Source organism: Myiozetetes cayanensis, unplaced genomic scaffold, assembly GCF_022539395.1.
Source record: "Myiozetetes cayanensis isolate MyiCay16 unplaced genomic scaffold, myiCay2020 scf10, whole genome shotgun sequence".
In the NCBI taxonomy this organism is placed as follows: Eukaryota; Metazoa; Chordata; class Aves; order Passeriformes; family Tyrannidae; genus Myiozetetes; species Myiozetetes cayanensis.
This window is the reverse complement of record NW_026086605.1, coordinates 32,244,429-32,271,743: the sequence shown is the minus strand read 5'-3', so window position 1 is coordinate 32,271,743 and position 27,315 is coordinate 32,244,429. Positions and strand designations below refer to the sequence as shown.

At 38.6% G+C, this 27,315-nt stretch overlaps 1 protein-coding gene across 11 annotated transcripts in view; it reads left to right on the top strand.

Moving 5' to 3' along the window:
• The window catches only part of CTNNA3 (catenin alpha 3), a 454,192-nt gene that overhangs the window by 340,408 nt on the left and 86,469 nt on the right, over positions 1 to 27,315 (top strand). For all 11 annotated transcript variants that reach the window (XM_050305771.1, XM_050305769.1, XM_050305770.1 and 8 more), the window contains one exon: positions 21,480 to 21,631. In XM_050305771.1, the coding sequence (XP_050161728.1) occupies positions 21,480 to 21,631 (152 nt within the window). The remainder of the gene's footprint in view (positions 1 to 21,479; positions 21,632 to 27,315) is intronic.

Genomic DNA, 27,315 nt, shown 5'->3' with positions numbered 1-27,315 from the left:
GAAGAAATTAGCCCAAAGTAAACCCACGACAGGAGGCTGGTGTCCACAGGGTCACTTTGGAGAGTAATGATGAGGCAGAAGACTGCAGGAAGAGAATATATGATCTCATGTTGAGGATAGTTATGGATGGAGTTGATGATCTTGGTCCATTTGAACCTAAATGATTCTCTGATTCTGCAGTTCATTTGCACTGCCCAGGTCTGTGCAGAATTCCTGCATGGTACTGAGTATGTTAGGCTACAGCTCGTTGGGGAGTGCAGGGGTGCTCCACAACTCCTGCTCTGAGTGAGCATCATGCTGACAGTGCCCTTGTTCTACAGCACAAAGTGACTGGGACATACTCTGTCCCCTCTCCGTCTCAGGTTTTGGTGGGGAGTAGGTAGCAAAGCATTCCAGCCAAGTCCTTGGTCTAAGCTTCTGTAAGTCAGCATTGACAGTCATGCCCTGGAAATGTTGCCCCAGGGTATTGTCACAGGTAAGAGTGGAAGGCTGAGAAAAAATTTATTAAACAAGGCCTGCCACTGAGTCCCGAGGTGCAGAAAGGATTCCCTTGCCTTCTAAACCCCTTCTCGGAGAGGAATCGAGGTGCAGCTGAATCCAATCTTAGCCTTGGATTATGTCAGTGGTTTAAATTCAAGGAATTACAGAGGTGTGATTGAACCACCTGTGTCCCACAGGTTAAAACAATTGGCAAAATGACAATATTTATATAAAATGAATAGTTGATTATTACAAATGATCAGGCAAAAGATCTTAATCACAATTATTTACTACACAATACAAAAGCTAAGACTACTAGTATAGTATAAGGTAGGATAGTGTACTATATTGAAGCAAGTATAGAAACAATTTAAACTAGAAAAAAGAAGATAATTATTAAGTAGAGATGTGATGTAACTCACCCATACCAACGTTCATGGGGAGATCTTTCTCTCAACCCTGAGGACTATCTTTGGGGAGCGTCTGGATGCAGAAGTTTTTAATGTTGTTTAAGTGAATATGCTTCCAAGGTGGCTTTTGTAACTTGTGCAAACTCACCTTCTTCTTCCCAGGATTCTCAGTCTTTATCTCTACTTTGGAATGTCCTGATAGATACCTGAAAGTCTCCCTATTTGTTGTTAACCCTTTGTTATCATTGGTTGGTTGTAAGACCTCCTGGACTCCCAATGGTCACTTTGTAATCCCCCCAAGAGCTATTTAAGTCACTACCCAAAACAATAAACTCTCTCTGCCTCTCTCCTCGTCTCCTGTGTCCTGTGGTCTCTGCGGGGGCCATGGAGAACTTGGGGGGAGGGGGAGAGCACGCTCCCCTCCAGGACTAGAGGTAAAGGGAAAAGCCTCTAGCTTGGAGTCCCCCTCCCTATTCCCCTTCCACGTTCGTCAAGGTTCCCCAGCCAAGGGAGGAATCTCCACACATAGATCCCAAGAGGGTTATATTAGAAGAACTTGACTGCGTGAGAGGGGACTAAACTTTAATAGTGTGAAGTGATTGACTGCTAGTCACACATTTACAGGCCAACTATAAGCTTATCTGATTCAAAGTCTGGTGAAGCAGGATGGTTTTAGCATAATTAACACTGAGACAATACCCTGACACCAGCAGTTATCTTGCATGATAGCTTGATAGAATACCTAAGGGCTTTACATTGTCTGCATTCTGTGATTAGGTTTTAGGTCTTATCAGGGTAGGTCTGTCCTGCCACAGGTCTGTATGAAACCTTGACTGACCATTGGAGCAAACAGTGTTCAGTCCTGTGGTCTGTATACACTCTGTGAAGGCACTGGGTTTAAACCAACATTTCCTATTTCATTTTACGAATTTAGAGGTAGCTGAGCTTGAGGCTGTATTCTGGTCTGATTAAGACTGTGGAAACGTTAATACTGATAACCTCTCTGCCATTCCTAATGTCTGCCACTGTTGATTAGATTGAAATAGATTGTTGCATGTTGATAGGGTTTGTGCACTGCTGCATGGCAGCAAAATGAAACCTTTAGAAACACTGTTTATAAAACCCTAAGGTATTTCGACTTTAGAACCGGAAGGGTAACCTTGTGCTGTGTTTTTAAATATCAGTCTACTCTGCTGTTTTACTGCCTGCCAGAATCTGCAGTGGTTAAATTTAAGTCAACTATTTACATTATGGCAGGTATCTGTTGATATAAGTAAATTTGATCTGCAGTTTTGCTTTCATGCCAAAGTATGATATTCATATATGTGTAAACACACACATAAATCTTTAGTTACTGAGATCTAAAGATCTAGTAAAAAAACAAGGAAAAGGGCGGAGACAAAGACTACAAGTATTTTAACTGTCTCAAGGAACTAGTGGAGGTATCTTCCTCTGAATCACAAGTTTTGAGTCTGTGGTTTTTTGTTCCAGTAGTGCTGATGGAATTAGAGCAAACCATTGTCCACAACTTCTTATGACTAGGATTATGAAATACCTTGTAATTCACATAGGGATAGATCTTAACTCTTAAGTTTAGGAATAGTAACAAAGTTCTTTTTGGAACTAAAACTGAATTTGTCTGATTTCAAAATAAAATGTAGACATTTTTGTGAGATGATAGATACTACTGTGACACAAGTACTGTTCTGGCTTCCTTGGAAGTACAGATGAAGATAGAGTGTAATCTCTGAGGCAGAATGGTGATATCAAATGTGAAGTTTAACATGGAGCCTTGGCTCCGTGTAAGCTCTGCTCAGCAATAACAAAAACATCCCTGAATTGTCAACAGTGTTTCCAGCACAAAGCCAAAACAGCCCCATGCAAACTACTGTGGAAAAAAATTCACTCTACCCCAGCCAAAACCAACACACATAATCTTAATTCTTTGGTACATCAAGGGGATACCAAAGGAATTTGTTATCCTGTGATCTCCTTCACAGCTATGCAGGCCTGCTACTTTTAAGGAAAGATTTTCCTCCAAATTCCAGCATTTATTCATGGCCAATTTGTACATTTTGTTACTGTGTCAATGTGAACAATTCTTCTGTCTCCATCTGGAATAAAACCACTTGGCCCCAGTGGGTCCAAGACATAAAACTTTTAGACCTTCACTGGAGTGGTTGGGTTTGTATTCAGTGATTTCCTTTAAAACCTTTGCAAGTTTCAGTTAGTTTTTTGGCAGCACACTTTACCATCATATTGTGTGCCAGTCTGAATGAATTTATTTATTTACACTAATGAATTTATTTATTTACTTATTTCTCAGTCCCAAAATTGCTATTTTGGCCACCTTCCAGTCTCTCCTCTCCCTTCACAGCCCTTCCAGTGTGATCAGTTGTATAGCCTCCAAATTAATACTGATCTACTACACCTGAAACAAAGCTTTCCTGTACAGTACTTTATTAAATGATTCTGTAGGGTAGATTAAATCTACTGCATTGCTTTTCTCTGGGAAAAGGTAATTTATCTCAGCAATAAAAAAGCAGCAGTGTTATCTGATACAAGCTTCCTTCCATCTTGTACTTTTTATTCAGCTTTTCCATTTTTGCATGCCTGTATGCACAAGCTAATGACTGTATTTTCCTGGCTGCTTCCCTTGCCTTTTACAAATACAGTTTGCAGGTTTGTCACAAGAGCTTATGCAAAATTACTGACAGTTTCCTGTGTCCACTGCCTTGAGTCTACTGCAGCAGGGACTGTCTGCTTTTGCAGCTTGAGAATGTTATGCTCGAGAATGAAACATCCCAAAGACTCCTCCAAAGAGGAAACACAAGAGGGCTTTTCAGTTTGTCTTCTCCTACCCACTCTGAAATTTGGTACTTATTTTGTTGACTTTTGGGATGCCATCTAAGCCAGAATGAGGAAAGAGGAGCACCTCCAGAAACTTCACTGGCTTTTCCTAAGGTACATCTTCAGATAGGATCCTTGGGATGAATTAGCTGTTGAAACTCCTTCCCTCTTGTTGTAGTACAAAAGATACCAATATGACCAACTTAAAATAGAATCATAGAATCATAGAATAGATTGGGTTGGAAAAGACCTCCAAGATCATCAAGTCCAACCCCTGATCCAACTCTAATTACTATATCATGGCACTAAGGGCCATGTCCAATCTCTTTTTAAAAACTTCCAGGGATGGTGAATCCACCACCTCTCTGGGCAGGCCGTTCCAATGCCTGATCACCCTCTCTGTAAAGAATTTCTTCCTAACATCTAACCTAAACTTCCCCTGGCAGAGCTTGAGCCCATGTCCCCTTGTCCTGTTGTTGGTTGCCTGGGAGAAGAGACCAACCCCCACCTGGCTATAACTTCCCTTCAGGTAGTTGAAGAGAGTGATGAGGTCACCTCTAAGCCTTCTCTTCTCTAGACTAAACAATCCCAGCTCCCTCAGCCTCTCCTCACAGGACTTGTGCTCGAGTCCCTTCACCAGCCTGGTTGCTAGCCTGGTTGCTCTTCTCTGGACCCGCTCCAGCACCTCAATATCCTTCCTGAACTGAGGGGCCCAGAGCTGAACACAATACTCAAGGTGCGGCCTCACCAACGCAGAGTACAGGGGAAGGATCACTTCCCTGGTCCTGCTGGCCACACTGTTCTTGATGCAGGCCAGGATGCCATTGGCCTTCTTGGCCACCTGGGCACACTGCTGGCTCATGTTCAGCTTCCTGTCAATCAGCACCCCCAGGTCCCTTTCCACCTGGCTGCTCTCCAGCCACTCTGTGCCCAGCCTGTAGCACTGCAGGGGGTTGTTGTGGCCAAAGTGCAGGACCCGGCACTTGGCCTTGTTGAACTTCATCCCATTGGAGTCAGCCCATCTCTCCAGTCTATCCAGGTCCCTCTGCAGAGCCTTCCTGCCTTCTGGTAGGTTGACACTCCCTCCCAACTTGGTGTCATCAGCAAATTTGCTGATGATGGACTCAATCCCCTCATCTAGGTCATCGATAAAGATGTTAAACAGGACTGGGCCCAGCACTGATCCCTGGGGGACACCACTGGTGACCGGCCGCCAGCTGGATGCAGCCCCGTTCACCAGCACTCTCTGGGCCCGGCCCTCCAGCCAGTTCCTAACCCAGCACAGAGTGCCCCTGTCCAAGCCATGGGCTGCCAGCTTTTCCAGGAGTATCTTATGGGAGACAGTATCAAAGGCTTTGCTGAAGTCCAGATAGACCACATCCACAGCCTTCCCCTCGTCCACCAGGTGAGTCACCTGATCGTAAAAGGAGATCAGGTTGGTCAAGCAGGATCTGCCTCTCCTAAACCCGTGCTGGCTGGGTCTGATTCCTTAGTGATTCATTTGGGGTAGATAAAATGAGGTGCATACAAACATTGGAAGTTTTTATTAATTTAGAAAGACAAGGTTTTTTAATGAAAAAATATATTTCACTTCTCGTTCGTCACTTTCAGAATGAGATTTAAAGATAATACTTGCTATTGGAATCTGTTTAGTAGTCAGAGGTTTTTACCCTTGCTTATGAAACTCAATGACTGCCAAAGGGGACTGAGTCTTTTCACTTCAAAATGTATTAAAAAAAACCCCAAAAAAACCAAGAAAACAAAACTAAAACATTTGAGAGAAGAACAGGAGAGAGGCTTAGTATGCAAGCTCATGGAATTGAACTTGTGCGATTGATGTACAACTCAGATAAGGAATAGCTTGTAAGAAATTCTTCTACAGAGAATTATTGTAGGAGCTAAGAGGAAAAAAAGTTAGCCAAGGAAAATGCTCAGGGTGTTTGCATGACTGAGCCTAAAATATTTTTCTTTATGGTTCAATGATGATTGTAGAACTGTAACTTAAGCAATAACCCTTCATTCTTGTGGGTGCTACTCTATTGCAGAGTCAACAGCATCCATTTGGTAGAGTCTGCAGCTTTTTTTGCAGTTCTTCTCCTTCTGTGAAATTCTGTTAAAAATGTTGACCTTAAAACCATGGTTTGCTTCTGATGTGAAGAATGTTTTAAAAAATAGGAGGAAATAAGAACATTTTTTTGTGTTCTGGATAATCAAAAAATCACCCTGATCATAATAATAAATAATAATGGCCAGTCTTCGCGAGCGAAGATCCGGGGAAGGTCTTTACACCTTCCAGCCTGTGCCTTGGATTTTTTAGGTGAGACACAGTGTGTGCGGAACTGAGCCCACCCTTTAATCCTAAGGTTCATCTGCCGGGGCAAAGCGAGCTTGGACGGTGGCAGCGAGGTCCTTAGGACGTAGATGGGATTGCCTTACACGGCTAACGAGCTCCATCAGCCCGGGAGTGTCCCTGACCGGGAATCGAACCCGGGTCTCGGCAGTGACAGCGCCGCGCCTTTACCACTAGACCACCAGGGGCTCCTACCCTGATCATAATGCCATTCCTTTTTGCCAATTCTTTTTTTTCCCCCCTTTCCTCTAGCTCAAAAATAGCTTTGCTTCACTGATAATAACAGTAATGTCCATGTTGATTATAAACACTGTGGGTTTTAAAGATGCCTTTAACTGCACATTTGTTTGCTTTAAAAAGCTGTTGCACTAAGTGATCTTTTTTTTTTTTTCCCAGTAGGAATCTGTGTTTGTTGTATGTGACACTTTGGGATAAACCTTCCCTCACTTGAGTCTACTTTAAGAAATGACTCATGACTTTCCACTATCTGTATAAGTTTCATATATTTTGCTCTTTTAGATCCTAAGAACCACTGTACTGGTCTTGTTCAGTAGAGTCCCTTCCTTAATCTGATAACAAGATCAGGGAGTTACTACTGCTCTTTATATTTTTAAACTGAAGCAGGCTCTATAACTTGGACAGATTTTATCTCTGTGCTCACACCAAAACCACTACCTTCATTTCAGCTAGGGCTTTCTTGGACAGGGTCTGAAGTGCCTTAACCTTTGTCATGTTATAGATATTCATTTGCAATTCTGTTGACTGCTTTTCACTTGAAGCTCTGTAACCTTTCCAGTTATTTTGAATGTATTTCCCAGAGTGTCTGCAGCACTATTTCTTCCCCTTACTGTTTTCCTTAGGTTTGTCTTGTGGTCTTGTACCTACAAACCCCAATTCTATTGTTATTTTGCATTTTTTTGGGGGGGAGTTACAACAAGCATGCTGTGCCTGGTGCATTTGTCCTTGATTAACTTGCTGTGTCTCAGGCACCACTTAAATAATTATTTCCTTTACCATTCCACATTCAAAGAATCCTTTTGTCTTTCAGAACAGTGTAATGCATTGGAAAATACATTTTTCTTACAGAAGCTGAAGTTTTTGTCTATTTTGTAAGTTCTCTGTAATAAGAACATTTTAGTTCTTAATGAGCACCTTTGAAATCATCTGATGCTTCCTAGAGCCAGTTGGTCAAATACACCTGCTGGTTTTTTCCACATAGAGACCAAAATATTTTGAATAGTTTGGGTTTTACCACTCTTCTAACCATTTGCTTTTGTTATATTTACGTGTCAGAGCATGATCTGCCTCCTGAGCAAGACTGTGGACTGAGTAGCTTTATTTCTTGAAACATGAGTCCTTAAGAGTTGATTCTCAATTTCACGGTCTATGAGGACTTTTTTTGGTTTAAATCTTTGGTATTAATCCAGTCTAATTAAAGATTTCTTTAGATCTGAAAAATTGCAGTAACTCCTTGTTCTTCAACTTTAGATCACTCAACTTGTTCACAGAGATCGTTTGTTGTTTTCTAACCCAAATTTACAAAAAGCACCTTTTACAATTTTAATTTTTGTATGGAATAGATTTTTATGTTTTATAATAAAATTCATAACTTGCCATATCTTAATGACAAAATTATATGGTTTGCCCCCATCTCCCTCCAATAACATTTCCAACTACATACAGCTAACTCAACTCTGCTGAAGATTTTCATGGTGATTTCTTTCTGGCAACGTGCCCTCAGCTCTTTGTGCTTCCCTCCTTAGTAACCGTCAACTGTTGGATCTGGAAATGATGCCATAGATCTTGATGTGGGGAGCATATGCGTAATTCTGTAGGATTTATGGATGCCCGTGTATGTATGTACAGATTATAAATCTGTTAGCACAGTAAAATTGATTCTTGCTGAAATCGTAAATGATAGGCTTGTGGTCATTTTGTTCACCTCATATCTCAGTAAGTCTGTCACTACCATTCGTGGCAGCATTTGGAGAAGTGGAATTGAATCCATTATATGACAAATAAATATTTCTGTAAACAGGGCTTCTCCTTGCTTTCTGGGGACTGTATTCTATTTCCTACCAGAATTCCACTGCTGGGCAAGGTCACCTCTGAAGCTCGTTTTGTTTTCTGAAGGCTTTGTTTTGTGTCACAGTTTTTGAGAACATCACACCATCTCCTCAGTTTACCCAGTGCTATTAAACAGCTGCAGCTAGAGTAATTTTGGAATAATTCAACAGAATTGGAGTATTTGTCATGGAATTTCATGTAGGAATATACAACTGTCTGTCAGTTTGAATGATTATGATTGCTGTCAGGCATTAAAAATTAAAAGGTAGGTGGCTTCAGTCATGAGATGAGAAGGTCTGTCCCCTGAGTGTTGTGCAGATAAATCATTGCAGAATTCTTCACCCTTCCCAAGCAATATGAAGTAACAGCCTTGCTTTGCTTATGGAATACTCACACCTTGACACCTTATAGCTGGGTTAGGCAGTGAACTGTATGACAACCCTCCTAATCAACAGAAAGGATCAGGAAAAAAACTTGGATGTTTCAACAGCTGGTTTAGGGTTGGTTTGTTTACTTTTCCTTATGAATCAATTTTTTATTTTCTTTCCTGGCCTGAAGCTTCAAGTCAGCATTCCTTGTACCGTAATATTGGTGTTTTCCTGGTAACTTCATTTTTAGTGTTGAGGGAGGCTTAAAATAATTCCCCAAAACTGATTCCCAGGTTTGAAGTCAGAAGCATTTAGTAAGCAATTGTAGGAGATGGCTGCAAGGAACAGACCATTGTTTTTGAGATGCTTATTTTTTAGGAAGGGTAGATTTCAGAGATGCAGTGAAATGTCTGGCTTTGAAGACTTAGCTAGACAAAACTGTGACTGACCTGATGTCATTTTGGTCTTTTTCTTTTAGTGAGGAGACCGATACAGGTGATATAAAAAAGTGCTTTTCAAGTAATGTGTTTAGGATTTTTTATTCCTTTTGTTAGACTTCAACTACATTCATATTACTGAGCTTTTCTGGGTAACTACATGTTTTAACATGTGCCTTCATACTCTGCTGTAGCAATCTCAAACTCCTTGAGAAGAGTACTTTGTGATTAGAAATATGTGGTGTTAGTATTTGAGAAGGATTTTTAGTGTCAAAATGGTTGCATATACTTCATTCTGGTTCTGCAAATTTCTCCAGAATGCTAATACAGGCTTCTTGTATGAAGTATTGTGTATTAAATGGAGGTCAAGCATACCAACATTGCAAATGGATACAATCTCTGTGATTTAGTCTCATACATTTCCAGATAGGCAGAAAAGCATATTTGAAACCTCTTGGTACCCTATTTTTCAAAGTGCCTGTTTACTCTTTGGTATCCTCTTTTAAAACTATGTTGACTTTTTTTTTTCCAGAGAGCCAGTAGTAAAATTTTCAGCAGTGCTCCAGATTTCTTTTAAATAACAACACATTCATTTTGTGTTTGCTTAATTTCTTCACTTGTCTTGCTTATATATTATTTTCTGAGACAAGTAAGGCAAATAAATACCTGCACCTCAAAACAGCTTCAGAGATTGTATCCTAATAGTGTTAGAAGAAATATCAGTTTTATTTAAGATAGTTTTTTTCAGTTTCTAATAATGTTAGTTTTATTCATTAGAGTTTTTTCAGTTTCTAACCGTTGTGAGCTCATAACTGAATTCCTGAATCTTTCATAAAATCTACTATTCTATATCTTGGAGAAAAGTTACTATTTCTGCATTGCAGACTGGGAGGAATTATTCTCATAGTTGGCCTTTGTAAACTCTAAACCACAAGTAAAGAACAAAAAAAAACCTCTAGAACCTTTTCAGCCTTTCTATACTTTCTGCATGGAATTGAATTTAACAGGAGATGCAATGGGCAATCACGTTCTTGTCTGTCAGCAGTCCACTGCAGTTGGAGTTCACCCTGACTGTACGTGCAGAACAGTCAGTACCTGTTATAATTAATCACTCTCACTGTTTCTCTAGGTTCTTGCACAGAACTTTCTTCACCCAAGGGGCTTTTACCTGCTGATAATACTAGTCTTAGCACTAATATCTGTAAACGTTGCTAATTTAATTAGTCACTAGTTGATTAGGGGTGTCAGGTAAATACTGAAGAATGTTCTTTTTAATGTTGTTGGTAGCCAGTTGGGTAAGATGATGTTAATTTTGTAGGGCATAACATGTAATGCAGGATGCAGTTATGGTCAGGGTACTGAGTGGCAACAGCCCATTCACATTCTTGCTCTGAATCCTTAGAGAGAACCACTTGAGTTTTTGTCACCATGGCCGCAAACAAGCTACCCAGTTTCACTTCCTGCAACTAGTAGGTTCATTGCTTTCAAATGATGATATGTAATAATTGAACATATTAAATATACAAGCAACCCTTTATCACTCTTGATTTAAATCAATTTCAGTAATACTGTGTTCTAATAATGAACATTTGTGTGGTCTCCTTACACAGCTTCAGTATGTAGAAGTTTATTTCAAGTCCACTGGAACCCCTGGAACAACTGCCACTCACTCTGCTGATGGTTGTACAACCCCTCTCTCCCCATTCTTTCTTCCTGGGTGTTACTGGTGTCCGTGGTCCTATGGGAAAGGAGGGAGCAGGCAGGGGACCAGTGCACTGAGTGCTCCCAGCAAAGGCAGGAAATACACACAGAGTTAGTCTCTGTCACAAGGCAGTGTTTTCTGAGTCATTTTGAGGCTTGCTATTAATATTAAATTTGGAGACAGTATTTTTTGGACACCGTTCAGGAAAAATATCTTTTCTGAGGTTGACAGTGTTTATTGGTATTTCACTGTAATTAAGAACTTGAGGATTTTGGCTAACAAGTTGTAGTTTTTTTGTGCTTGCTTTTGAAATGTCAGCAGTCTTCCATGCAATATAATTCTTCTTGATTAAATTATTTCAGTTATTCCAAGTTACGATTATAGTAGACATAGAACTAAAATGTGGTGTGATCCTTTTCCCAAATACATTTTGCCAAAGGACATTTTGTTTTCTGTGCTTTTGTTGTTTGCTAACATATATGTTTCAAAAATGTAGTATCTGATTCTGCCTAAAAAAAAGGTATTAATTTCTGATGTTTCCCAGTAGAATATACTTTTTTTTTTTGGTCTTTGGGCCAAAAAAACTTGTAATCCTTTATCCTTTGTTGCTAATTCAGCTGTGTTCAGGTTTTGTAAGTTGATGCTACACCCACTGGGAACCAGATTTATAAAAAGACAGTATTTCTAGTTATTTACAAAAATAACTGGCTACATTTCAAAAATGAATACTTAGATTGTTATTTACTGCTAATGTTTTGAAGGGCAACTAATTTTCTACATGGCTATGATTTTGGGAAAATATGGCTCTGTTACATGTTCTGAGCTTCTGAAAGTGGCTCTGTTGGTTTTTTCCTTCTTTTCTAACTTATAGGATGTCTGGAGTTAAATCAAATTTAGGCATTCTGTTTTCCTGATACTTTGCTAAATCTGTTGCACATCAGCCCCATGGCAGTTTTTGTTTCATTTGCAACCTCAGATTTGTTGAGATAGGACTTTGAAACTTTATGTACTTGGAATTTAAACATGGAAATTCTCTGTATATCTCTAGAATTCTTGGCCTTAAGGTCAGGGTCTTGGGTGGGTCTTTCCTTTCTTGTTGTCTTTCCTCATGAGTGATTGGGTTTGGATGATATTTTTAGTAAGATAACCAATTAGTTAGGCAAGACAACTGAATTGTGTCTAACCTTTCAGTATCATGCTTAAAATATTACGGAACAACCCCTAAATAAATGAATTCTAGGTCAGTATTAGCACAGCAGGAATAAATACCTCATGAGCAGCAGATCTGTAATGTGTGCACACATCTCTGGAGGTATCTGAATGGAACTATTTTCCTCAAGATGCTTCAGATCTGGAAACTATTAAGAAAAAAAATTCAAGCTTTGCAAATTGAACTTCGCTTTTAATTTGGGAGTTTTATTGAGAGCAGAGTTCCTCAGCTGTGTGAGCCCTGTTTCCATGTGCCCTGCACAGTGCTGTTTGATGGTACAGTGAAAAAGCTGTTACTCAAGATACAGCTTTCCACAGTTGGACCCGACATGCTCATAAATGTATTTTTCAGTACTGTCGGAGCATATTCTAGCCTAGAAAGTTAGGTGTGGTCACGTTGTGTTAGGTTGTCTGCAAGCAGGCAAGGTGCAAAGAGTAGCCGATATATCTTGAGGTATCTTTGAATGCTCTCTTCTACAACCCTAATCATAGACATTCATTTCCATTTTCTGGTGCACTGTTTGCTCTAGTTATGGTGGTAAATAGAGAAATTTGAAGAATACCATTGCTGCACTTCTCTCTCTGTACCTACAGATTCAGTCTGGCTTTGCTTGTGAAACACTCATCACTTGGAAACTCACTTTTTCTGTCCCTATAGGATGATTGGTTCATTTAATGCCTTGTGGCCTACTGTAGCAACGATAACATTCAGGTTTGGTTTGATTCTTTAAGTTTAGCTTATAAGTATAAAATAATCTGAGTCTTTTAACACAGTGGTCAGTACAGCCTTAGGAAGAGCTTACAGAAAGGCTTTGTAGGCAAACATACTCATGTCTGCAGTGAACACTATTTTGCTGCATAAACCCAAAGTGTAATCTATATATCTGACATTCAGGAATGATCTTACAGCAATTCTGTTTGTAAAGAAAAGTCCCTTTCCCAGATTGAATTGCCACGTATTCATTCACTTGTGAATTCACTTCCAGATAAGTCAGTATGTTCATGCAGCATAAGCTGTGTTTTGGGGAAGATTATAGGATGTAACTACACTTCAATATACAATAGTTTTGCTGTGACTTTTCACTAAGCAGAGCTCATAGATGCTTTAAAAATACTTAGTGACCATATTTAGTGTTTGTCCATTGATTTTATTGTTGTAGCTAGCTTTCCTCAGTACTTCTATATGCTTAAGTTAACCTTCAAATGAAAACAGTAACTTGCCACAATTCATTCACTCTAACAGTTTTTAACTGGAATTGAAATCAGATACTAAGTATTAAAAATCAGACTGTCTATCCTGACATAAAATCAGCAATAATACTCATTGAGAGCAGACTGCTATCACATTGATATTGTTTGATAATAGAATCAAGTGCTAAAAACAGGTTAATTCAGGAATTCTTAACATCCTTCCAGATGATCCTCCATTTCTGTGGACTGCTAATTCTCTTCGCACTGCTTTCAAACAGGTTTAATTTTTTATTCTTACAGTTGCAAGTGATGAGACAAAGTGATTGTATTACCTCTCAAGTACTTTTTATCTTGCCTTTAGAAGATACAAGGGTGGGTATGTGTGTACATACAGTATTTATGCAGTTGAATATAAAGTTACAGAGATAGAGTTGGAAATGGTCAAGTGTTACAGTCATAAAAAACAAAATAAATAAACCAGTCTTCAAAAATATGAGAAGGAAGGCAAAAAAGTAATTTTGAACTATTTTTTTTTTTTAATCACTGTGTTTACAGATAAAATGCTTATATGGAATGTGTCTGATATGTTTACACACAGATCTAACTTACACAGCAACAGACCTCTTTGGGGGATTCCTTCTGTAATCGCTGAAGCCCAAAAGCTTTGGAGATTTTCTGAAGATGGCTTGGCTTGAAGGAAAGGAGAAGGGGCACTAGGAGTTCCAAGGGCTTGGGCCAGCGTAATGCTAATCAGTAATTTCTGGGATGTAACAGCAAACGTGTGAAAAAGCAAACTGTCAGTTTGCACGGAGTCCGGGCATTCCTGAGGATTGAGGAAACCCCCACTGCAGTCATGGCAAAGCTCATGTACAAAACCTCTGCCTAAACTGGCTATTGCACATGGAATAGAGTTTATTCTGTGGTTCAGGGTGTCTGTTTCCAAAATGGGTAAACTAATGCAATGGTGAATTTGTTTATTCTGTTGTCTTGTCAGTACTTCTCTCCAAATCAGCCTTAATAAGTTTTCTATTTCAGTACAAAATGGGTAATTATTTTAGAATGCTCCTAAATGACTTTAAGCTAGATGAGCTTTTCACAGGTCAGTCTTTTTAAAGACTGGAATAGTGTCACCTCAAAATATCCCTTTATATGCTTTGTCAAACATTCTTACTGCTTCTAATTTCATAGGAATTAGCAATAAACATAAAATTAACAGAAAAAAATAATAGTGGTCTGACTTGTTTAAATTTTTTGCTAATTCACACCATTCTCTAGCTTAATATAACATAATGCTTATACAATACAACCAAACAAGTTTCACAGAGAAGAGGTTTTGGAGTGGTTTTAATTTTAGTTTTTATTAAACTCTCAGGATTTCTCTTCCCCATCTAAATTCCTGAAAAGCTGTTCTCTGTTCAGATAGTCTCTCTTACATATAATGAAGTCACTCCCCCCAGGAAGACCTCAATTTCCTCTAATGTTTTTTTTTTTTACACAGCATTTTCTGTTCCCTGTCCAGTAAATTTGAAAAATCCCAATTTGGTAGTGTTTGGTCAGCAGCCTGTAGGAAGTGCCTGATGTGTTAGTGGTCTCCTTTTCTTGCTGTTTTTTGGAGATTTTTTAGGTACACTTACATTATTTACTAGTCTTAGCTTATATGTATTTATTGTATCATATGTATCTATATGACATTCTATTTTGTACAGATGCTTCTAAATGTAGAATGACCTCAGTTAGACTGAAGAAGGTCATGTTGTTCTGAACTGTGAACTGAGTTCAGGAGTAGTGGATGTTTCCACAGCTCATAAATAGCAGGGAACTGATGAGATAAGACAGGCCCACATGGTCCACACTGTCTGCTAAGAAATGAGAAAAACATTCTGAAGTTCTCCCCAAGTCTGTCCTAGGGGGAAATGTCATTTTCATCTGAGATCTTGTGGTCAGTCTGTCCTTGAGTATGGCAGCAAACAGAATTAGGTAGAGGACTTCAGAAAAGGAGGGTTATGTAAATTATTTAAAGTATCTTTCTGCTCTCTGGAATGCTGTAATGTGCTCCTGATAAATATTTCATACAGAGAACCCTCAAATCCAAACTCAAAAAAGATCCCATTAAGTCACCATTGGCATCTTGACCCATGATATTTAATTGCAGGCACTACCTTAATTCCCAGGTACAGCATTACAGGCATTTGCCAGGCTGTGCAAGGACTGTGGGGAGAGCCCAGAGATTCCAAAGTCACAAGCAATCACCTGTACATTACAGAGTAACAGGGGCTTTTTATACTTCTAAACTGTCTTGGGGCACATGAAAATAACTATGTTTTCCAGGTAGGAAGTTGAGTCACTGTCGTGGGTGTGTTTAAATGGGGAACAAATTAGAACCTTTTCTAACTTAAAAGCAGCAATTTACTGGATTGCCATTCATTAATAATACGCACTGCCAATAATTAGGTCTCACTCGTTACCAATCTTTTCTCATATTCAGGACAGTTAACTCTTAAAAACCTTACCCCTGTTAGCTGTGAAGATCTAGTACCGCAAAAGTGCTGTTGTGCATTAGGCATAGCTTGCATAGAAATACGAATGTAAACATATACATGTAAATGAATATTCTGTACATTTATATATAGCTTGATAATTCTCTAAATACTTATTTTTGTAGATACATATATACTCAGCTCATACATGCTCAGCCGTGTGCTTGTTGACTATGCCACCAATCTGACAGTCTTGCAGGTTGCCAAATGCCCATACACAGTTGCAGCATGTTTGAGTTAGAGAAGCAGATACTAATTGCATCTTACTTTTAGTATGAAACTCTTTTTTTTCTTGGTGCATCAGGCCTCTGCCTTGGCTACTTTGTGTTGTATTACACCTTCATTATGCAAAATCTTTAGCATGAAATAATTAATTCCACATAGATAATTTATAGATCTTTATGCTCTGAATAGTCAAGGTGGGGAGCGGGCACAATGAGTGATCCTGAGGTTCTTCCTCTAATTGGCCTGGGATTGAGACTGGCAGAGGAACATGAGCTCTTTCAGGTGTTAGAACTTCAAAAATTGTGCTTGTTACCAAAAAGGGTGATTAAATATAAATGTTAATGTTTGAAGAAGTAGAAGGGGTATATCGGAGGCACACAGTCACAAAACTCTTCTACTCCTCATATTAGTATATATATATTTATGTATCTCTGTCTCTTGGAAAGTCATTGGATACCATGTTGTAATAAAATGCTACCAGTTTAACATTGTATCACAGAAATACAGAATTAAGTTATAGTGGAATCAACTTCAGCAGCAGTTTGATCTTCATATTAGGGTTGCATTATGTGGATTTGTAACAGTCACAAATGGCTGGAGTTTCAAAACCTGTTTATGTTATTTAGCTCAACCTTTCACAGTGAGTGCAGAATGCTTTTGCTTTGCAGTAGTTCCATTATTATTTAAATGTATTTTTGAATACCTCTAACGAATTGTCTCCATCAGCCATTAAAACAGTTTGTTCTGTTCTAAATAGTATGTTGGGTGGTGTGGCTCAAGCTGCTGCCAGCAGAATCCCTTGTATTGCACATGGTGTACCTTGCCCAGCACATTTGCCTTTAGCTTAGATGGTTTTTGTTTGTTGTATTTTTTTAGTTCTTTATAAGGCATTTTGGATGGAAATTACATTAAAACCAGACAGAATACTTAACTTGGGTTACTGGAATAGACAATGTTCTTACCCTCTGAAATTCTCAGAAATCTCTCCAAAAGATATTTGCAAATGCTTATTTTTTAATCACAAGAAGTGCAAACTATTATTTGATCTCAAAAAGTGAAATGACATAAAGAAGTACCAAAAAAAGGCTGTGTGGTTATTAACTGGATTTCTTATTTTTTTATAGTATCACCCTGCATTTCAGAGGTGGCTGTGTTTTTAATTTTTACAACCATACTTTGCTTATGCTTTACTTCTGCTGAATTCTTGCAGCTGGAAAACTACTTCAGTCCTCTGCTAGTAAACTATCTATACTCATCACACTGATTTTCATGCTGGGTGATCAAACTATGGGGGATAGTAAATTAGTTGTGATACACACCACTTGTCCCAACTGTCTTCTTATGCTGCCACCACCTTGCCATGGCATAGGTTGCACTCATCTCTTTTAACTTGCCTGTCTGCAAACTGGTTTATTCCTGTGGTTTGTTATCATACTAGTTTTGTATGAAGCTCACTCAGAATCTTTTTAGACTTTACATGACCATACTCTTGGCTTTTACTTATCATTTTTTAGAATCTGCCATCAGGTGGGCTCTTGGAAGTTGTTATCATGGGGCTCTTTCCTCTCCTATTAGAGTTCCTAATCCATGAATAATACTCGGATTTTATTCAGAAGGAAACAATTTTTTCACTCAGGCTTGCCCACCTTTTTTTTTTTTTTTAATGATTTTTTAATATTTTTTTGGTAGCTTTATTACCTTAAGCTTGTTATTCACTCTGGTAAATCTGCAATTTTTTTGTATATTGACAAGCCAAGCCTTTTAGGAAATCTGCTCCTGTTTCTGCATCTCCTACCTAACAGTCCTGTCACTTTTTTCTTTGGGCACAGAAGATGTCTCTAGGTGGCTGAATGCCCTGCAGAGCCCTCTCCTATGTTGAAAGGCCACTGAACTTGAGTTCCAGCAGAAGCTGTGGTGGCCTTGTAGAGCCATAGAAGGTGAAAGTTTGCTTATTTAACACACATTGTTTTTCTTGAGATAGACTTTGTGTGTGAACATTCAGTAATCCACCACATCTGCTCTCCCTTTCTTTTCCTCTGCATCTTCTCTCATTGTTTGAGAAACTGTAGAATTATAAGTTGAGAGGAACTGAGAGGGAGAACCATACCTGCCTATATCACACCTTGGATGAGAATTCTCCTGCAGAGGTGACACAGGACCAAATAGCCTTATTTTCAATAATTGAGTATAAGAGTGATGAAAAGAATACAATTGGTGTTTCATTTTTTTATGAAGGTGATTCTTGGTTTTTTCCCTTTCTCAAATAAACAGGTGTTTTGTTTGTTTTTTTTTCCTTTTCCCCCCTATAAAAACCATAAATATTTTGACTTAAAATAAATTTAAGTCACTATTTTCTGATCAGTTCTAGGAGGTCTGTTAAGGTGTGCTCTTTTTGTTAAAGCATTCTTTAGGTGACTGTTGCACACGTGGACAGTTTAGTTGTGGAGACTGTTGCTTTTTCAATATCAAGCTGACTTGGTGGCTGCTGAAGTGTTATTAATCACTTAACACAGCTTAATTAAAAGGTGCAAGCACAGTGGCTCATACTCCCACCTGTTGTTAGTGGCCTTCTGCAAAGCTGAGAACCTGTTTTCCTGATCAGTTTGTTATTAAAAATAATATTCGTTAGCTGGTTTTGATTGAAGACAACAAAATCTAGCAAAAAATATTAGAGAACTAAGAAGACATGGCCTACAAGGAAAGGTGGATAGTTTTATTTAAGAAAAGAGAGGAATTAGGGAATACATGATGAATTTTAAAACAAATAAACGTAATTTCCAGAAGAGCACAGAATGTGTTTTTGGTAGCGTGAAATCTGTAGATGAGTTTGGGGACTTGGAATATTATGATTATGATCAGTATTGGTATTTTCCAAGATGTCCTCCTTTCTACACCTTGCCCCTCAGGAAAGGCAAAATTACAGATGTTTTTATTGAAATTTGTTTTTGAGGGAGAAACAAAACAGAACAGAAATAAAACATCCAAAATAAACAATAGTAACAACAACAAAAAAGGCAAAAAAATCCCCACAAAATTAAAAAAAAAGTTGTCTTCAAAATATTTTAATATTTAAATCAGAAAAATATAATAATACTTCTCAATTGTCTAACAGTTTGTATTTGTTGTTTTATTTACAAATTGTGTGATTTTTCTTTGCTTTTGAGAGACTGAAAAATTAATCTCTTCCACCTGTTATGACTTGTATCCACTTCTCCACTATATTTTGGCTGCCTAGAAAAACAAAGCAGAGTACAGCAAAGAATGCACATTATTGATGTAATTCTAGTCCTCTTAATGCAATATTTCAGAGGGATGCCTGAACCATTTGAGGTTTATGAAATAAGGTGGGTTTTTTTATGCCAGTGATCCATGGATGAGAACTCATGTATGAGTTTTTATTTATTTATTTGTTTATTTATTTAATCTTTTTGTTGGGAACTCAAAACTTAGACAAATCACAGTCAAGGAGTCTTGGATTTGGGAGAATTCACAGGGGAAATGACCAAGAAATAAGAGCTGGTGGATAACCTTATAATAGCCCAAGTGTATTTTTACACTTTATTAGCAGATTGGTGCGTATGTATTTTAAAATTACAGCTTAATCTTGTTTTTAATTGTCTGTCTAAAAGTGATCTTGATGAAAAGCAACCATCTCAAATCAAGGGAAGGCACTGAGATGATGTTTTTGTAACCAAGTGCAGCCTGTGTTTTAGTGCTGACTCCGCCAGTAGCACATGAGCTATAGGGTACATATTTGCATTTAATTCTTTTTCATAAGTGATGTATTTATTCAGACAAACAAATACACTGTGATAATGAGTTTGGCCTCAGGAGGAACTGTAAAAAGGCCATTAATAAGCATATGGAATATGGATGGAGTGCAGGATGCAGCCTGAATAGATAACTGGCTGTACCAGTGGAAATCCTGAATTCCTGGGAACTTCTCATTTTCTCCTTTGTGGCATTTTTACAACAGATATGAAGATACAAAGAGCTTTGTGCAAATGTATGAGGTAACTGCCTAGTTCAAAACTGCCACACTTGCAATTATTTTGATAGTCTAGTGGCCAAGATCTTTGCTTAACAGAAAAAAAAAAGTCCTGAAGTGGTGTGTTTGTTTCTGTGATTTGCTGCTCCCCCACCCCCAAAAAGCACTAAATAAATAGGTACTTGCTCTCCTTCATTATTCCTTTATTTGGTTGCTAATGAAAAATGTACCGTGTCTTTTTTCGGTCCCATTTAAGAAATCTTCTTTCCATTGACCTTTTCGGAAGGCAGGATAATTGAAGTGATAATCTGAAGAGGGAAGCATTGATTTTAAAGACCCTGTTTTTCAAATCAAATGGCATCTACTCGTCTCACACTTATGCGGACCTATTCTGCAGAAGAAAGTGAAGCTTCCCACTACCACTGAATTAACTGAGGTTTGTGATTTCTGAGAACTGACACATCAAGTATCTGTTCTGCACTCCAGAGACAAACAGCTGAGACCAAAGACAGTGAAGTAACTGTAATTTAAAAATCAATTCAAATGTTTCCAAGGGTTATTTGGTTTTCTCCATTAGAATTAGGGATTGAAACATTATTGGGGCATCTTTCCTAATACTTAATGCTGCCAGGTTTTCTCTCTACATTTGTCTGAAAATTTATTATATACTTCAAGATTTGCCTGAAATGTTGCACACTTGTGGTGTTAGTAGCGTTGCTTTCATGTGGTATGAATTTGTGAATTACACAGTGTGTAATTGTGGAGTAAGGGATGGAACACACATTATGCTTGCATTTGAAACAAACACATTGCCTGAAAAAAAGTTTAGTACCACAAGGTACCTACTTTATTCATATTGAATATTACAGACATTCAGTTTGATCCTTTTGCTTTTGATTTCTTCTCTGTCCTCAGACTCCAAGTGACAGGAAATAAGTTGCTGCAAATGAGTTTGATCTGTGCTTGTTTGAGGTCCTTCTGTGTGTGGTGGATTTTCCATCTGCATTCTTTTTGCTCTCTCTGTTGGGTTTCCTTTGCTTCAAATTGATGTGAAGGACCAAGGGAGATACAGTTATACCGGGTCACTATGCAGAATAAGGCCATGGAGCATCAGAACAAAATTCCCAGGACATTATGGTTAAAGCACAGGTTAATATCAAACTAGCTCAAAATAAACTGTTTGTTTGATTCAATCAAACAAGGTAAACTGTCTTGGTAAGTTCAGATTACAATTGTGGGACTTCTTAATTTGAAGAATAAGCATCAATCTTTTGGTGGTTATGTCTCCAGTAAGACTGAAACCAGATTCTGAACCAGTAGAAGTTCCAGCTTAAAGCCAAGTTATTTATCCTGATTCTTTACATAAAATTACTGTTGAAATGACCAATGAATTTTTATAACTGCACCCTCAGCTCCCATTTTAAAACTTTTCTTCTTTGTAGTACTGTATAATCCTCCAGAGCTTATGTGCTCACCATGGGCACTTTTATCACTGTGATAAAAAATTACAAATGACTTCCCACTTTAAAGTAATGGTGCTATTACTATAATGCTTTTTAAAAATAAAGTTTTAATCAATGTGAGGTGATTTGCCAGAAAGAAAAAAAATTTTATGTTCTTCTTCATACTCACTGAAATTTGGTTTTGTTGTTCTTTTTTTAATAGTGATTCCAGAGTTTATTAGTCAAGTAAATATTGCATTGGAAAGCCTAAGTAAGAACACAGTTCATCTGTTCGATGATAACCACTTTGTGGACATTTCTAAGAAGGTGTATGATGCGATTCACAACATCAGGTGCTCAGTCATGATGATTCGGGTGAGTTTTTAATTTGTTCTTTTAATAGTTGTTTTTGAGATGGTTCGGGACATTAGGGATTTAGAATTGTGTATGTGATCAGTGCCCCTAAGGTCATATCCAGGTTGAACTGATCTGGGAAATTTGGATTACCATGAAACAAACGTGATTATAACTCCAGAAGTGTAGAATTGCATTGAGTACAAAATCAGAATGTTGCATCAAAATGTCTTTTGTTCCTCAAAAGTATTTAGTTATATTTGGTTGATAAAGAACTTCATTCTCTTCAGTAATTATCAACTTGCAGCTACAAACCCTAATCTGCAGTTCTCCAGCCTTAACCTGTGGATTGTAGGAACTTGAGAGTATATTCAAGTGATTCTGATAATCCCTTCTTGAAGTTTTTTCAGCTTTCCATCACACGACTTCACAGCCTGATTTCTGTCAGTCTTACACAATTACAATCACTGCACCTACCCTGGTGTTTTTCCTGTAGTTTGGGAAACTGCTTCAGAACAACTTATTTTTAAAACTCAAAACAGAATTTTGTCAGGTGCAGAATTTCCCCCAAATATCTTCAGCTCATAAATTCGACTTCAAGTGATAAAAGAACTGAGCTGTAATGTATGTAGGTTCAGCAGTTTTGTTTTTAAATGAAATTAAGTGTTAATAAAAATATATAGAGATCTCTCAGAGGAAGTTTGTCTTCTGCCTTGACTTTTCAGTTGAGAACAAAGTTATTGCTTATTCTTTTTCCTTAAAATACAAAAACATTCTAGGCTGGCATGACCAGCAGGTCATGCAAGGTGGGCCTGCTCCTCTACTCCACTTTGATGAGACCCACCTGCAGTGCTGCATCCAGCTGTGGGGTCCTCAGCACAGAAGAGACATGGACTTGTTGGAGCGAGTCCAGAGGATGGCCACAAAAATGATCTGAGGGGTGGAGCATTGTCATGGGTCGAGGCAGGAGGCGACATGGGTTTCAGGATACCAGCAGCTTTTTTATTGCAACAGTGCAGCTACCTTTATACAGTGCTGGGGTGACACATGTACACACAGCATTGGTTTAGCACTTCATAACAACTTATGATTGGACATGCAGCCACATGTCCTAAGACCATAGGTTAGTATCCTAACAGGAAACCCACTCTGTGTTACAGTCCTACTATCCCTGGTTAACCCTCTGCCAGGTGTAAGAAGTTCCATCTTCAGGATTTCAGCTTACAGAGAGCCCAGAACCAGCTGGACTCCCCCACAGAGCATCTCTCCTGTGAGAAAAGGCTGAGGGAGAGTTTGGGTTCTGATGTGAAAAATATTAGTCTTAACATATTGTGTTAGTTGAAATGTTTCAGTAGGAATGTCAATGTACAAAATTATTAAAATGTGTCATCTTTATTGCAGTTGTCAATTAGGAAATTTTTTATATACTGAAGAAAAATCCTGAAACATCTAACATCTTGCCTATACTAGTAAAAGTTTGTGTGAGCTGGATTTGCATGGCGAAACAAACCAGAGTGAGGCTTATCCTCTGATTAATTCCTGTGAACATAGGCTAAGGGTTTGATTAGGATGTCTGATTTTTTTTCTAGATAGTTAAACTTCATTTAATGCCTGTATTGCTCACCCCATCTTCTCTCAGTGAATCAGGGACTCCTGCTTTTTTTTTAAGATTACAAAACTGCTTCTGTCTGTTCCTCAGTGAGGTCTGAATCTTCTGTATGTCCAGTCTTCTTGGGCTTGACCTCCAGCTGGTTGTGATTGACTATTCCTTTATAGAGTTTTTAATTTTTGGGAAGTTGGGAAACGCGCTGAGGAGTGTAACAAAGCTTCAGTCAGCTTCTCTGAAGACACAGGCATAGCTCTGCACAAAACGGTATATTCTTAGTCTTCTGTGATGTGTGTATGTGAACAGTAACTCAGAAAAGGATATTGTATCCCCTGTACTTCTTTCTGAAACATGAGGGTTAAATAGTGAGATCTGAAGAGACTGTAGGTAGTCACAGTGCCCATTGTAAGTGTAAGTGCAGGGTGCAACCATAAAATCGTGAATCACTGCACACCAAAATGGACAGTATTAATATGAAGATTTCTGTCAGTGCTATCTTACAATTCTGCTTTGCAAGTCCTGACAAAAGCTCAGGAGATTAAAAAAAAAAAAGAAAAATCATTAAAGGGGACATGTGCAGTTTTCTGCTTAATGAATACCATTTTTCAGGCACAGTCATAAGAGGTTTTTTTTTTAGGTTTGGTGAAACGTTAGTCAGTTCCTCCACCATGCCTTAGAGACGCTGACTGCCGGCGCAGAGAGAGCGCGGAGGAAACCCTGGCATTCATTTTCTGAGTCAGGATGTATTTGCATTCCTAATTAGATACATTCCAGACAATGCCAGTTTCCTTTCAGTGCCTGTAAGAAGCTTTAGTAAATCTGATGGTTATTCAGACATACTCTCTTGGCACAGCAGCCAAGGTGAGGAAACAGAAATGTTCTGTGGCCAGCTTACAGGGACTTGGTGATGGTGCCAAAGAACAAGGGGTTGCTGATTACAGGGGATTGCAAGGCTGAATCAGGGTAAGAAATTGTTGATCAAAATATAATTGAGAAATGTAAATGAACAAGGCCACTCATTCACAGGGGACAATTTGTCAACATCAGAGTAAAAGCAGAAAGTCTTTGGATCACTTCCTCAGGAAGCATTTCAAGCATGTATTTACGCAGAGAGAATGTTTTTAAAAATAGAGTTCTAACTGTAAAATGCTGCCCAATACTAGTGTTAATGCAGATTATCAGATATGCATTTCTATGTTCAAGCTTAACCATAGATACATAAAACATTCACTCCAGTCCTGCAGGTTTAATTTGAGTAACACTTGAGAGCACCTGAACAGTGGAGGGTGTGTTGTACTGCTGAGCTGTAATAGGAATGCCTCTGGAACTGCAGGGTGCTTCTTTTAAGATGTTTTCATTGTTTCACTCACAAGGATTACTTAATCCAAGGGTGGCTGTTGATTTGAAATCACCAAATAGGTGATCCAGGGCATATCCACATTCCTTAATAATTTTTTGACTCTTTAGACATCTGATTTTTGTAAGATTATAGAGACTTTGTGAGCTTGATTTTGCAGAGGAACATCTGGACTCTATCTGGATATCATTTTAGTCAGGATATTTGTCCCAGGTTGGACTTGGCTCCCAGCCAAGTGCCCGGACCTCAGGGACAAAGCCTTCCCCCTCCCTCTCTTTCTTGTGCAATTGATCGAAAAGATCACAAAAAAGAAAATCAAAAGAACCCAAACCGAACTGAATTTTAAGTGGAAGATTTTTATATATATATATATAAAGAAAATTATTTACAGGGAACCCCCCAAAGGGGAAAAGGGAAGGGAAAGGGAAAAGGAAAAAGGAATAAAAAGGGATATAATGTAAATACTTCCCTCCAGAGATAGCGAACCACACCACACAACCGCCGGCACTCTCTGCCTCTCAAGGCCAACCAGATGCGCTAGGCCTCACTCCCTCGCCCGGGCAGAGCGACAGCAAAGCTACCTTCGCCTTTGGTCCACCGGAAGAAAGAGAGCAAGAGTTTCCTCTCTCTTCTTATTTATACTCTTGCTTACGTAAAAATCATATGGAATACTGGGAACATGGCCTTGGTTCCTTGGTTACAACCTAGTCACCAAGGAAGGCCTAGTCTTAAAACTACTACAGTATTGATGTAACGGACATAGACTAAGGTAGATAGTACAATTAAAGATAGGAACTGTGCCATGTGAAATATATAGCAAAGTCAAAGGAAACAGGTTGATAGTTTTTGAGGCAATACGTACTGAATTCTGCGTAATTAAAGATTAATCTTTAAATGAAAAAGAGCTTCTGTATGAAGTTGTTTTTTGTTGAAGAATATGAGACAGCTGGATTGCAGTAACAGTGAGTAATATCCCACTAGGATATTAAGCACAGTGGAAAGTAGTGCCTTCAAATGAATAACAACTACTCATAGCTGAAGCAGTAATGAAGTCATCCTAACAGAAATATTCCAAGAACAGGAAAAGAATTCACCAAGTCCAAAGTTTCACCAAATTCTTTGTTTTTATTGGAGGATAAACAAGTGAGCATGTGTAAGTTTTTCAGAGACAAAGAAGAGGGCACAAGGTTCATATACTCTCTGCAAAATGCTTTCACTACACTTATATTCACGAAGGCAGTGAATGAGGATCCCCTGTTCTGTATTTTTATGAGAGGTGGAAAATGTATGTTGAGACTGCAGTTCTTATCTGATACTGCATATCATTTTGATGCATTTCTTAAAAATCCTCTCTACTGAATGTATATTCCATGTGCTATTTCTTTCAGAATTCTAGCATGGAGACTGTAGGTTCCCTCAGGAGTCTATGGTGTCAGATTTTCTGAGTTTGTTTTGCACATTGGGCCTTGATTTCCATTGCATGACCATTCTCTGCACCATTTGTGCATGATCTCCACCCCCCTGAAAACTGGGGCAAAGCATTCATTTTGCTTTTCTGTCTTGCCTAGATACTTTTATTTCAACTAGACCTTCACTACATCCCCAATGCATTCCCTGTATTTCTATTTCTTTAGCTAATAGTCTTCTAATGTAGTTTTTAATTTCCTTTGAAAAGTCAAACTCAGTTTAGCTACCCATTCAGGTGTCTGCAGTGTAATGCTTTTTAAAATGTTTTGGCTTCCTGAGAATACTCGTGGGGGGGGGGGTGTTCCTTTTTCTTCTTTTATTGGTTGCAAATTCTTTGTGGTTTTTCATTCTGCTTTAAAGAAAATGTGAGAGTTCACCCTTAGTAGAGGTTGTGAGTTCTTTGATACACTTGATTTCTCTCAGTAAGAGACATCACAGCAGACTACATTCTCTTATACCCAGCAGAGTCACAGGAATTTTCAGAACATGGACCTCTTGGAAAGGAAGACAGCACGTGGTGAAAGCCCTTCAGCCATTTAAGGAGTGTCTAGTTTAAATTCTACCTTGGCTTTTGTTAATGACAGAATTATCCTACACATGCAGGGTGTTCTGCCTGTTTTCACTTCTGTAGTAGATCCAGATGCAGGCAATAGCAGCCATGAATCAAATCTCTAAAAGCTGGAGAAAACAAAGCAAAGTAGGGAAGGACTTGAGGTGGGAAAAAAAGACATTTACTGCAGTGCAGTCTTTTAATCGTTTGGTTTTCCAAGAAAACCCTGAGACCTCATGGGAGAGAAAGACAAGGAACATACAGCCTTGGTAAACTTCATTGTTGCTGGTCTGAAATTTGTGAGTGATGTTAACTCATTACAAATATATATTGGGAAGTTTGATAAATACCCTTTTCTTCCTCTTTTTTTTTTTTTTCCCCCCCCTATCCTACACCAATTGCACAAGGGGCAGAACTCCTGTAGCAATAGTTCTCCACTTGACCTGTACCTCTCAACACTTTCTGGTTGTTTCTGACCTAAGTAGGTCAGAACTGACCTTTCCTTCCGCAGCTCCTTATCAACTTAAGTCCTGTCATCCAGAGATTGATAAATCTAGAAGCAGAGTGACTGAAAAAGAATGTAGTATGTGATGTCTTTAAAAAGGAGGGTAGAAGAAATACCTGTTATCTGCTAGGGATAGTTGGACACCTATTCCTTTTTCAGGTTTTTTTCCTGAGTCACCCAAAAGGTGTTAGTGGGGATTGTTACATTTGTGCTGCAGAAC